General features: G+C 38.7%; 2 protein-coding genes across 9 annotated transcripts; one reads left to right on the top strand and one right to left on the bottom strand.

Moving 5' to 3' along the window:
• LOC131306587 (uncharacterized) lies at positions 1–3,354 on the bottom strand. Of its 8 annotated transcripts, none has more exons than XM_058332920.1 (4): positions 2,931–3,344; positions 2,802–2,840; positions 1,268–1,302; positions 1–1,171 (listed from the first exon to the last, which is right to left on the bottom strand). In XM_058332920.1, exons 1-3 carry the CDS (start codon positions 3,213–3,215, stop codon positions 1,282–1,284), a joined length of 345 nt encoding a protein of 114 aa, XP_058188903.1. In that variant the 5' UTR covers positions 3,216–3,344; the 3' UTR covers positions 1–1,171; positions 1,268–1,281. The 8 variants fall into 8 exon arrangements, with proteins under 8 accessions (XP_058188903.1, XP_058188901.1, XP_058188897.1 ...); XM_058332918.1 differs by having other exon boundaries at positions 2,942–3,342; XM_058332914.1 differs by lacking the exon at positions 1,268–1,302 and having other exon boundaries at positions 2,942–3,346.
• Positions 3,355–3,624: 270 nt separating this feature from the next.
• LOC131306588 (carboxyvinyl-carboxyphosphonate phosphorylmutase, chloroplastic) lies at positions 3,625–9,793 on the top strand. Its single transcript, XM_058332923.1, has 8 exons — positions 3,625–3,759; positions 4,020–4,227; positions 6,838–6,908; positions 7,047–7,132; positions 8,239–8,263; positions 8,388–8,405; positions 8,525–8,682; positions 9,294–9,793. The coding sequence occupies exons 1-8, from the start codon at positions 3,750–3,752 to the stop codon at positions 9,633–9,635; spliced, it is 918 nt and encodes a 305-aa protein (XP_058188906.1). The 5' UTR covers positions 3,625–3,749; the 3' UTR covers positions 9,636–9,793.
• The last annotated feature ends 4,094 nt before the right edge of the window (positions 9,794–13,887 follow it).

Consider the following 13,887-nt stretch of genomic DNA (forward strand, 5'->3'; position numbering starts at 1 on the left):
TGAATCAAATAAATAAGACCCTGGCTATACCTATATTATCACATAATTGCATCCGTACGAATAAAATCCTTCGAACCAAGTTCGATTGCATATTACAACAAATTGGTAATTATCAGTACACACCAACGGAAGAAAAAGCAGTTTCTTAGTTTTTGCTGTGGACCTAGGCAAAAGAATAGTTGAGTATTTTACACTACATCTAAAGAAAAGTTTAACCCAAAATAAGCACAAAATAAGCACATATGCTCCAAAAATTACCCATCGCATGCATTTTTTTTGTCATAATCAGTTTCACCGAAACATAGAACAAGTTAAGTACGTGTTCATACCCATTCATAATTTTTTTCCCAGTTTTCGATGCCATCAATGACAACAACTCTTGATGTCATGATTCCCGAGCACTGCGACAAGGATGAAATCTAACACGGATCACAATCGAATTAGTTTATAAATCTAACAAGGATCACAATCGAATTAGTAAATTTCACCACCTCACATTTCAAGTTGATTTCATTCATGTAATTTGGAATTAACTACTGCTTCTCTGCAGCACATAGTTCCTGATGCTTAAAAGTAAAGCGAACTCATTAAATTCAACCTTTTGTTTCTTTACGTGTTGGAGCAACTTTTAGTTGTGTCTATTTCATGTCTAAAATTTACACAACAACTGAATTTTAGCTTTTTCCACTGTTCCATTTTACTTAATTTACCACATTTTACAGCAGAAAGAATTGCAAACGGGAAAATATGTTAGACAAAATGTGGGGACAGAAATACTTTATGTGAACATGGCTCGACACATACGTGTACTCAATTTTTCGATGTGTTTGTTGTGTGTGAGGTTCAGATATCTAGTGCAAATGCTCAAGTGAGTCTATCAATTCCAAACACTTTTTTTAATCCGCATCCAAATATATGTGGTCATAGCAATGCAATTGTTAAAAAAACACTCAATCGTCTCCACACACATAAGTATACAGACTCACCTGTGTTAGCGGTGACCAGAAATGCAATTACGCAAAAGCTAAAAGTGTAATAAACAGAGAAGAAAGGAAAAACATCAAGAAACGGGACAGATACCTGGATCTCCATATCTTTATATCACCACCTTCAAGTCCACCCATAGGCTGATGGATCATTATCCTCGACATTGGTAGGCTAAACCTTTTTTCTTTGGTTTCCAGTGAGAAAAAGAAACATGTCAGCAAATTCAAGAAATAAACTGCACAATGGTTATAAAAGTGATTGAAATTGAAGACATGCACACCTTTGGTGCCAACACTAAGAATGAAAGCTCCCATACTGTTCACCAGGGAAAAAAATAGTTTCCATCACTAAAAGATACTCCCTCCGTCCCAATTTGTTTGTCCAATTGTCGAAATACATGTCTTTCAAAAATATACTTATATCTTATATTTATAATGTTTTTTATGATTTTGAAGATTTTGTATAATAAAACTAATTGAGACCTATCAAACAAGATCTATATTGCATATTAAAAACATTACGAATTGAAAATTATAGCCAATTCTTTGAGAGGTCAAACGCTCTCAAAAAGTCAAAAAGGGGACAAACAAATCGGGACGGAGGGAGTAACAGTTATGTTGTAACTAAAGCAAAGAAAAGCATTTGGCCAACAACCAAAGAGATCTCTGAAGTCCACTGCCAAAAAAAAACCCCAATTCTAGTTGATCAGTATAGTCGCGCATGAATCTGCTGCATGCTTTTAAAACGATGCTACCATTTTCTCCCGTGTATGATAATGCAACTATTACTTTTTGAGCTTGATCAGTAGGAACATAATAAAAGGCATGAATACCATCTGCAGCAGTTGGATGCCTTTCTAAAGTCCAGCGAAAACGGAGACTGAATCACCATAGTGCTGTAGCATACAACTTAAATTAGGAACCGAACGAATAAGTGGTAACATAGAGCAACTCTAATAGCAATTGCAGCCGAGCACCATTGCTGCCTATCCTGATCAAGTGAGGATAGGGATAGGTCTCAAAAACAAAAAAGAGTAACTCTAGTAGATTATTCAAAAATACTAACAAATTACATTTGAGAACCAATGTTCTCATCGAATTGCATCTAAGCTATCATCATGTTGTTGATCCTTCCATCAATGTATCTAAGCATTTAACTACCAGCAATTGAGAGGGATGATGTTAGGGACTTTTTATGTCCCACTAAGACAGACAGTCAGGAAAGAAGCTCTCATTTTACAGGAAGAAAACAAACAAGCTAGATCAGTGCCCACAAACCATGATTATGTATCTAATTACTATAGCTTGAGTTTTTTACAATTATTGTCTCTATTACCTTGTTCACAGAGCCACAGATAGTTATGAGCAAAAAAAATCATCTGCATACCAATAATAGGCATCTACCTTATGAGACACATTCTAGAATTATAGTTTCTAAAATCAATATTTTCCACAAATTTCTGCTGCAAAGAACAATGAGAGAATCACTTTTTTCAAAAGCAAATCTAATATCCCATGCAAATGAGAACAGAACAAAGAAAACCGGCATGCCGTGCACTGAAAAGCAGCACATTAATATTAATCAAACCAAAATCGGATCTCAATTCCATACTTGCCCCATATTATATGAGTAATTTGAAGAGAGCGGAATCTCTCTGGAAAATTTGCCCTAAATTACACAGTGACGCATTCAATTTCACGCATCAAGAATAATAACTGGCAAACAGAATAAAAGGTTGCACCTACGCAGAAATCTATAACAGAATATGATTCCCCGATTCCGGAAGTAGTAATTGCTCGAGATGAAGGAATTACCAAGTAGGAGCTTCTTATTCCCTTGTACAATATCGTCTCCTGCAACATTCACAAGGGCAATTTTAGTTGCTTTCCTATCCTAATAACCAATAAAATGGTTCTACATGAATATTGAGACAACAATTTCACCCAATATTTACCTCTTAAGCTTGCGGGTACCTTCCTGTGCCACCTGCACCAGGTCTTGGCCGGTGCCCCAAACGGCGGAAGTCTGGTGGCCGGATTTTGTGGACACGGCGCAGGGATGGCGGCTGTTCTTGGAGGCCAGGAAGTGAACGTGGGCGACGACGTCGGGCCGGATCGGAGATTCGGAGCCTTCATGACGGAGGGCAAGAGGACAGCGTCCTTGTCGGTGGACATGTCAGAGTCGAAGGTTTGGAAGGATACGACGAGGCGGGCGGCGGCGTAGGCCATTTCTAGTGGGGGGAGGAGAAAGAGAGATGGTGCTTCGGGATCCAGAGAAGATGAGATATGAGGATGAGAGAGAAGTCGACATCATCTCTTCTGGAACCATCTACTCTCTGAGATGAGAATATATACGACGTCAGCACATTAGAATTGGAAAGACAAAATTACCCTGCAAGGCATAACCAGAGGCTCCTCAATAGAGGGGCACAGTTGGAAAAATCAGACAAAAATTGACGACCCATCCAATTTGATTCAATTCTCTTAGTTTTAAGCCTTAGAAAACGTGGGTTATGTGCTCTTGAAAGAGAATTCTAAATGGAATTTGGTTCAAACAAGTGGTAGCTAGGCCAGATCTTTTGTCTTTTATTTTTTGACACGTACGTGTAATAAGGACCCTATAAAAGAAAAAGTCGGGAGCTAGATCGAGCTAGCCAGCTAGAAAGGGTTCTTCCCTCCTCATAATTTCATCTCCATTTTCTTTCTTTTTGTACTAGCTAGCTAGTTTTTTCCATTGTTTTGTTAGTGAGCTTGTTCTACTCAATGGAGTCAAGTAAGTTTCCTTAATTCATTCTTTTCATTTTCTTTCCTTAATTCTTTGTTTTGTTAATGGAGAAAAACTTTATTATGGAGTTTTCTGTGAATAAACGTTTATGGAGCTAAATCGCGTGCGTCCAAAGTGTATTGGACGGTCTGAATTTTAAAAAACCTATTCACGCGATTTGAAAAATGTCGTATAAATATAATCATCTCTCTTAATCAAAATCCTCTCTCCTTTGAAATTGGTTTGGAAAATGTCGTTGATGGTGAAAGCTGTTGGGCAAAAGTCGACTTATCAAGCCGCGAGGACTCAAACGCGCATACACCGTCTGATCGAAGATCAAGGGGCTGTGCTGATACCCGGCTGCTATGACGCGCTCTCAGCCGCTATTGTGCAAAAAACCGGCTTCACCGTCGGCTTCATATCTGGCTCTGCCCTCTCGGCTTCGCTCCTTGGCAAACCCGATATCGGCTTGTTGACGTACGCCTCTCTCTCTCTCTCTCTCTCTCTCTCTCTCTCTCTCTCTCCGTGTGAGCAAAAGCGCGCGTGTGTTCTTCTTTTGCTCTCCCATTTCATTTCTGAACAATGCTAATTTGACCATATTAGTGACCATGTTTGGTTTTTTATGATGTTGTGATCAATGCATTGGTAGGGTAAAAAAAGTAATTAATACGACAGCACCTGATTTCCATGTGATACAAGCAATTTACATACAAGTCATCACCTAAGCATATTTGGGGTTCGATCTCCTCTGTCCCGAAAACTCATGTCCCTCTATGTCGAGAGATTTTCTGGCCATTAGATTGTATAATTTTTTTAATGTTTTAAATTCAATGACCGAAAAACCCTTCGGCACAGAGGCACATGGGTTTTCGACACAGAAAATCCTGCCTCTATTAATATACTTAATAAAATAATCAAATGCATGTTTTACAGAGTAATATTTATTAGGCTTTTGTTAATGTGTGCCTTATAAGCAAAGGTTAAAGATCATTAAATGAGAACAACTAAACCCACTACTGTAGAAAGAGAAAATCTTGTTTACAGAGCAGCTGTAAACAAGTTTTTACGGAGCTTAATTTCGGTCATCCAAAAGTGTTTTGGACTATCCAGATTAAAAATAATCTATTACCGTTAATAGATTATTTTTAATCCGGGCCGTACAATACCGAAACGAACGGCTGAGATTGCTTAGCTCCATATAAGTATATATCTCCTATAGAAAATAGAGTAAGAAGTTAATGAAAAGAAAAACTTGTTCTACAAAGACCACAATGTCCTTTTACTTTCCAATTCCCTGCTTTTGGTTCTGTTACCTTTATTTTTTGGTGCTGCTAAATACAACTGCGAATTTACTACATGTAGCCAATTCATAAAAGGAAATTTTGGGATTCCCTTTTATGAATTGACTACATGTAGTAAATTCGCAGTTGTATTTAGCCGGACCCTTATTTTTCTACTCCTTTGAAGTCCAACGAGTTATTTATTACGTAAACCAATAAAAGAAGGAAAAATGAATTTAGAAAAATACGTACTTAGTTTTTATACCATTAAAATAATTAATTTTTGTTTTATAAATGTTTTTAAAGTTGAATAGTTGATAATATCGCTGGGAGCTGGAGACTTTGAATGAGATGTGTGTTTTATGCCAATGTTGTGTTCGCTAAGGTTGAGTTTTCCTAAAAAAGCCAACGTTGGTCACGCTTTAATTTTACCGTCGCTACTCATGATTATCGTTAAGGAGATGAACCACATCAAGTTACTCAAGATTATCGTTAATGGTAGATAGGGCTGATAAACAAATCAAGTAACTCAAGTTCGGATTTTGTCTGATTTGTTGGAACTTGGAAGGTCATTCGAGATGGTTTGTAACAAGGAATGGCAACGGGGCGGGGCAGGGCAGGTTTTTGCATACCCCAACCCAAAAATCATTTTCCAACCCCGGCCCCGCCCCGACCCTGACCGGGTTTTTTGGGTACCCCCGTTCCCGCCCCGATCGGGGAACGAGTTTACCTGCCCTGTAAAAATTTAAAAAAAATTAAAGTATAAGTAAAAAAGTAAAAAAAAAATGCTAAATAAGAATAAGAATAGAAATTATTCAAAAAAGAAAACTTTTGAAATTATTTTTGTGTCTTTCGGTATCGCAGTTTTATCTAAACTTTTAATTGCAATCAATATTTTAGATACTTCATTCCATTTCTTTATGTGTAGAATTTATTATAAATATTTTAAGAAAACTTTTTAAAAAATCCACTAAACACCAATAAATATCAATTTTTATTTCCTTTTTAAATTTAATTAGGCTACTTAACAGTGAAGAAACATTGTTTTTTGGATTAATGCTAAAAAAATGAAAGGACGTGTATATAAGTATATATATATATATATATATATATATATACACGCGCGCGCGCGCCGGGGCGGGTTCGGGGCAGGTTTAGGGGCAGGGCACTTTCGCCCTGAATCCGAGCGGGTTTGGAAATTCTTACCCCGACCCCAACCTAATACCCAAAAATGGGGTGGAAAACCCGCCTTGTTCAAGGCGGGCCGGGTACGTTTGCCATCCCTATTTGTAACTTGAGTTTGCCTTCTTTTTTTTTTTTTCTAAAAAAAAACCTTTAAACTTTCTTTTCAAGCTGATTAAGCTACTATTCGGCTCGTTTAATTGGTGATGTCAAGAAAATTCAAGCTACTCGAGACCGGCTTTGTTAAAGCCAATTTGAAGTTTGCGCACCAAAAAACCAAGACAAAGTTTAAATTATTCATCTAGTTCGATTAAGTTCTTCACCAAGCTCGAACAATTTGACTCGTTCAGCTCGTTTACCCAACCTAATAGTAGATCCATGAATTTCGCAAAAGTGGGACTCAGGATAAAATTGCTCTGATCCTGGCCTGAAAAATCTTTGTTGGTATCACAAGATACTATAAGGGATTCCAGAATGACTTCGATTGGATTCGAAACTGTCTTTTATTTTGCTAGTTTTGATCAATGTTAAGACAAGTACAATGAAGTTCTTTTTTGATGTGCGACTATTCTCATCGTCATAATTTCATTGGCTGCTCATTATGCGAATCAATTTTGGAATACAGGCAACCTGAGATGGCAGAAACTGCTCGGTCGGTCTGTGCAGCCGCTCCACTCGTACCCTTTATCGCCGATGCAGGAAAGTTTCCAATGTCTAACTCATGTTGTTGGATACACTAAGCATATGAAACTAATTAGCTAGCCCCTGTTCATGTACATATTCACAGACATATCTCTAAAATGTGTCATATTTACGGCATGTTTACTTTGATTACAGATACTGGGGGTGGCAATGCTCTGAATGTTCAAAGAACCATCAAGGATCTGATAGCTGCAGGTGCTGCTGGTTGCTTTCTGGAGGTATTCCCTTATAATTTTGTTAGGTCCTTTTTATGACAAAGACAATCTTGCGTCGAGAGAATCATGCGCCATAGCTGTAGTTTCTAAGATAATCTTTTTTTTGTTGAAAAATAGAAAAGGGAAGAGTAAATGTTTTTTTTTTTTTTTTGATCGGCAAACAAAATTTTATTAATCATTGAGACAAGTTACAACGATTAAAAGGTCTGAAGAATCATGGCATCACAACAGGGAAAAACTGACATCCCAGCAAGGTTGGCACCTCAGCCCTCGACAATCATATGCCTCAAAAGGACCCAAGACAAGTTGGCGAGAAACCAACCAGAAGAAAAATAAAACAAAACTCACTTAACAGGGATAGAAATAACAGAGTAAGCAGTCAGTGCATCATCCATCTGGTAAATCCTGTTCCAATTACCACTCCTCAATCCCATTGTAATCGCAGTCCTCATATTTTGATGCATCGAATTCCATCCAAGTTGCTTCTGAAATCTTCCACTGAGCAGTCACTAATCTTGAACTTTGATTTCATCCATAGAGCAACCCTGATTTTCACCAAATCTCCAGTCTCATTCTGTCATGGAAGAGAATTGTTAAAGATTAGATTGTTCCTAGCAAGCCTGATAGACCAGAGTCCAGAGACCTGCAAAAAGGGTTGCTTCCCAGCAATACTTTTCCAGGTTTGAGTAATTGTTTGCAAACCACATACTCACCAAAGCTTGAACATCAGACGGAAAAGTAAATGTTCCTTTTGTACAGCCTGTTTAATTGATGCGACTGGCTATTTCGAGGGGATACGTAATGTTGTGGGATACGTAGTCACATTTTAATCGCACGACACTGAATTAGCAGTATAGCAACTCTTTTGCAGCATAGAATATTGCTCGTTTTTATGTGTTGTATTGTCCAACAGATATGTGATCCGACCTTCATTTTGCACGTAGACGAAATCTAAGGGGGAAAAAGCCCCGAAAGTGAATCAGCTTCTTAAATCTTCTGCTTAGTTTTCAAAGATATTTAACTGGACCAACTGTTATCAGAACACTCCATTTCAATTTGAAATAAGATGCTTCCCAAGTATTCTGACCATGGTTTTATTTCCCTTACAGGATCAGGCATGGCCAAAGAAGTGTGGTAGGACTTTATTAAACACAACTCCTTAATACTACAAATGGTGTCTTTTCTTTCGCCGTTTATTTCTATTCATATGGTACTTAACAATTTCCCTGTTCCTGTTTAATCTGGAATATACAACAAGGGCATATGATGGGCAAAAGGTACTAAAGCTAGACACTTATTTTGATTCTTGTTTACAATAGAATCCTTGTGCTCTTCTCATTGAGTAAATGCTTTTTAAGGGATCTGGTTTACGGGTTCTGTATACTTGGTTTTTTTAGGTGATACCGGCAGAGGAGCATGCTGCAAAAATAGCATCAGCAAGAGATGCGATCGGCGACTCAGACTTCTTTCTGGTGGCTAGGACGGATGCACGTTCAACTTCAGTAGAACATGGTCTCTCTGAAGCCATTTCGAGGGCCAATCTCTACTTGGAGGTATTCACATAATACCACGTCTCCAATGGTTCTTTATGTTTCATATTTTGTGGGATTGATTGTCCCACGGATTGTGATTTAGTCCTCCGCTAGGTGTTGCATATTACGATGGAAATGCAATCTCACGGGATCTCCGAAGTATGGACAAATTATAGACAACATTGTCGCATCAGATAATTTTAGCCCGAAATTGAGTAGTCTCTAGCACATTTTAAAGTCGGTCAAATTTCTTGAGACCAAGAGTATCCTACAGTATCTTCATTTTTAACCGTAGATACTAGTTTATCAGGCCGTAGAAAACTCGTGGTTAAGAATGTTAATCCTAATTGTGCGACAAACAAAATTATACTTAAAGTTGACTTGATTTCATTACAAATTTACAAGTTATGACACTAACTAAGCGTTGTTCGCAACACATCAAAGTTGAATCTGTAGCATGTACCATACGCTTGAATTCTGAGTAGTCTTCCGAGTAACATTTGACAGATAGAATTTCTGTTTGCCGTTATCTTTTAGACTCACTCTCAGAACAATTTTCTTTATCAGACAAACTCGAACCAAATTTCCCAACAGGTTATGGCAGAGTAATTTGTTATTGATTTTGTTGCTAGGCCGGAGCCGATGCCATTTTTGTGGCCGGGCCAAGAAGCGACGACGATCTGAAGGAAATCGGAAGCAAGATCAACGGTTTAAAAGCTTGCACAATGCTAGAAGGCGGGGTCACGCCTTTGCACACACCAGAGGAGCTTAAAGCAATGGGTTTCCATCTGATTGTGTACCCCTTCACTTCCATCTATGCTTCTGCTCGCGCAATGCTCGATGCTCTCAAGGCTCTGAAGGAGAATGGGACCACCAGAGATCACCTGGAAATGGTGACCTCTTTTCAGGAGTTCAATCAGTTGCTGGGTTTGGAGTCCTGTTTGGAGCTTGAAAACAAGTATTCCAAGCTTTAAAAAATGAGTAAGAGTTTGGGATTGTGAGAGTGTGTGGGAGAAAGATTGACGATTGATTGTAGGGATTGGTTTTTTACATAGGAAATTTTCATACAGTTGGATCATGCTATGGCTTTTCATTCCTATATGTTGGTTATATGGATGGAACGTTGTTTTAATCTTTACATTGTCATTACATATTTGTAGACCGTTGAATTCTGTGAACACGGGAGTTTTTTTTTGAAACGGAAAAATATTATTAATAGAGAACTCGAAAGGGTACATCAAGGGAGGAAGAAGAGAGAAAAAAGAAAAAGAGCCCAAACAGATGCTACAAGACAGGCCTTGCAACCTCACTGAGCAAAAAATTTCCACCAAGAAGTTGAGAAGAGAGAGAAACCCCAACTACATCAAAAAATATATTAGCCTCCCACCCTCAGTGTACAAGCAGCGAAGGCAAGTAGTAGCACAGAGCAATGGATGTGAAGACCATACTTAATATGTAAATCTCAGCAACCTCACTTGTGTAGTAATCACTGCAGTAACTAGAGCTATCACCACCAAAAGCAACTCAGCCTTTCCAGACCAAATTCAGAGAGCAAGGAGAGATGGAGCAAAATGAAATTCCAGCCCCACAATACCCCAACTGATACTCCAGCCACTCTTAGACCTCCAAAGTATAGGAGTTGCAAAGAGTACAATGGTAACCCAAAATCAACTAGCCTTCCATGATTACTAGGATATGAAAGCACAGAAAGAATGCACCAAATAGGCTTCAAATTTGACATTCATCAAGAAGAGGAAGCACACGGAACCGAAAAAAAAACAGGCACCCTCCATGACTGACAGAGTCGAAAAGCCTCTTAACCCTCCCAAGGTTAGGAGTTGAGAAGAGGAAGCACTTTCCATACCCAGCACCCAAATGTAGTGAGAAATAGTGTGCCAAACGTAGAGAATCACAGGAATGCAACATAAATAGTATATCAAAATGGAGAATTCAGTTGCATCTGAGAAAATGTATGACCAGCAGCCCATCAACAACCTCTTAGCCCTCCAGAGTATTGGAGTTGAAAGAGAAAAAAGTTTCCATCATCAGAGTTGAGAACCAGAAACCAAGTATCCAGCAAGGACACTAACATCAGACACCCCTCTCACCACCCACCCACAAAGAAGGCCAGACACAAAAAATATGGCAAACACCACCCCCAACCACACACCCCACCCCCGCCCCCCCCCCCCCCCCCCCCAAAAAAAAAAAAAAACAAAACACGCCTGACACAGACCAAAGTAACACCCCACTAAATAAAACACCAAACAACCAAGACACACCTGACACAAATACACCCACAGACCAAGACAACACCAGACACACCACATAAACCCAACACACACACACGCACGGACCAATAGAATAGATGGATCAGATCACAACTTTCCTGATCCCCTCAAGGCATCTCTTAAAATCCTCCACAGATCCTTAATGTTATACTTTCCTTTGATCCAAAGTGCCATTCTTGTCTTCACCAAATCAACCATCTCATCTCTGTCCCAATTCTTATTGTTGAATATGACATTGTTCCTCCCTGACCAAATAGTCCATAGGACTGCATAAAAGCAAGCTAACCAACAAAGTCTCTCCAAATTTTTATACTTGACATCCCACCACAACTGTAAATGGCCACCTAAGCTTCCAGGGCACACCCAAGATAAACCCCACTAATTTAATACTTCAGACCAGATTTCCCAAGCTTTCTCACATAATAGCCAACAAATGATCTGGAGTTTCTGTGTTAGAGTTACACAGAGGGCATTGATCCAAGCTTTGAGAGAGAATTCCTCTACTGGCAAGCACAGCTCTGGATGCAATGCTACCTTGCATAGCCATCCATGTGAACAGGGACAGAACTAGGATTGTACCTAGCAGTGGTGAAATATATACGAAAAAAATAAAAAAATGAATTACAATATTAATAGTCATCTACTCTAAAAAAAAATTAAAATAACATAACAAAAACTATAGTAAATGATATTTGTCATTTGCACAAGGAGTACAAAAAAAGACTAACTTTAATTTTTTAGAGTTAAAGTGTGAAGTTTTTTTTTCCCTTAATTATACCTCATCCTTTATATTATTTCACTTTGGCCCATTGAATTTAGTTTGGAATACTTTTTTGGGTCTCCTTCCTTGAAAAAAAATTAGAAGATTTAGAAATAGTATATAACAAAAAATAAAGAAAAAAAATCTAGCGGTGGTGAAACTATATATGTTGGGGATAATTTTTTTTTTTATACATGAAATAATTACAATTTCTAAAATTCTTGTCGTGGCAGCCGCTGCCACTAGACCGCCCCGATTCCATCCTTGATGTGAAGAGTTCAACCTTGGGAGGGCATATGTTCCTCCAAACCGAAAATAATGCCTTATCTCCCATATATTGTTGTCGCTCCCACTTGGAATAAGCTGATTTGACTGAGAAAACCTTATCATTACTCCATTTCCATTGAACACAATCTGTACCAGATTCCAGCAGTTGAATGGTATCCAGAATATTTGTCATCAGCTGATATTGCTCTGCCTCCCGACCAAATAGAATTCTTCTAAACTGTAGATTACCAAAAACTTCACAACCATGCCATTTTACTCCAATTGACAAGATGCACCTTCTTCTTCTCCACAGAGTCACCCCATAAGAATTGATTTTGTATTCTTTCACGAATTTTTGCCACAGATACTGGAATCTTGAACAAGGACATATAATACACTGGAAGGTTATTTTGAGTAGATTTGATGAGTGTCAAATTCCCCACGAAGTTCAGATGCCTCTGTTTCCAAGTTTTCAGTTTCTTCTTTGCGAACACGGGAGTTGCCCGAGTGGTAATCGCCTAGCAATCAGGGGTCTCAGAAGTCTTTTGGTCTTGATTTGGAGTTCGACTCCTACCCAGCCGCTTACTATTAACTCATGTGTTGGGCCACTTCATAAGGAATTTAGTCCCTACTTTAATTGGCTACTCCGTTAGAGGACGATGGGATTTGTTTCCCTCTTTCTCCGCTCCTAAGAATAACTAATAAATCTTACATTGTAAACTTTGCCAATGTTATGCCCTCGTTGTTGGATCATAAATCTTTTTAGCAAAGTAATCCAACTATTCTGAAAAGCAAATCTGAGATAATGTTCAAAACAATCTAATGGATTTCTCCTAATGCTTCAAGAAGAAGAGCTAATTGACTTTGTGCGATTGTTGGTGTTCAATCGACTCGTAATCTAGGGGAGTATCTGGGCATTCCTCTTATTCATAGTCGTGTGAACAAAACCCATTTTAACAACATTGTTGAAAGGGTCCAAAGTAAGCTGACTGATTGGGTGAATAACACCTCGAATCTAGCTGGCCGTACCGCTATGATTCAATCTGTGTCTTCTACTATCCCTAGCAGACTGGTTAGATGGGTGGTATGGCAATGGTCTTATTGATAGCTTTCCATTGCCTGGGGGTTTGACAACATTAAGGTCAGAGATATATCAGATAGCAACGGTGACTGGAATCTGGAATCTATTTCTCATATTGTTGATGCTCGTGTTTTGAATGGTGTTGCTAGTATTAATGTTCCCAGGTACGCTAATATCCCAGATCATCCTTCTCGGGTAGGTTCGCCCGACGGTAATTTCACTTCTGCTTCTGCTTATAAGACTATATACTCATAATGAAGAAAGGGAGAACACTGACTGGTTGTGGATATGGAAGCTTAAAATTCCTGCTAAACTTCAATTTTTTTTGGCTTGTGTTCCCTGATTGTCTGCCTACTAACGCCCGATGAGCTAGGAGGGGTATTATTCCCATGGATTTCTGTCCCTGTTGTGATAACACACCTGCGGATTTAACTCACATTTTTTGTGGATGTACCAGATTAAGCTAAAGAGCTCTGGCATGGTATCCGAATCCTCAGTGGTTTGATATGAGCCTCAATATGCCCATTTTATTTTGAATTCGTACCAATCTAAAGTCTAAATCTACTGATCATGTGGATACAAGTCAATCTTGGAACTTACTGTTTGTTGTTTCCCTTTGGCAAATTTGGAAAGGCCCGAAATAGGAAAAGTTATGATAATATTGACACAACAGACACCGAGTGCCGGCTGAAGATTGCTCTAGCCCATGCTAAGGAGATTGGTGGGGCTTTTAAGGGCCAGCAGTCTTGCCTGAGACTTATTCATAGGCTGCTTCCGCATTCAGGTGAAATAAAGCTCAACATGGATGGATGCTACTATGAATTTAA

The sequence above is a fragment of the Rhododendron vialii genome, chromosome 11a (assembly GCF_030253575.1).
Source record: "Rhododendron vialii isolate Sample 1 chromosome 11a, ASM3025357v1".
NCBI classification, from domain to species: Eukaryota; Viridiplantae; Streptophyta; class Magnoliopsida; order Ericales; family Ericaceae; genus Rhododendron; species Rhododendron vialii.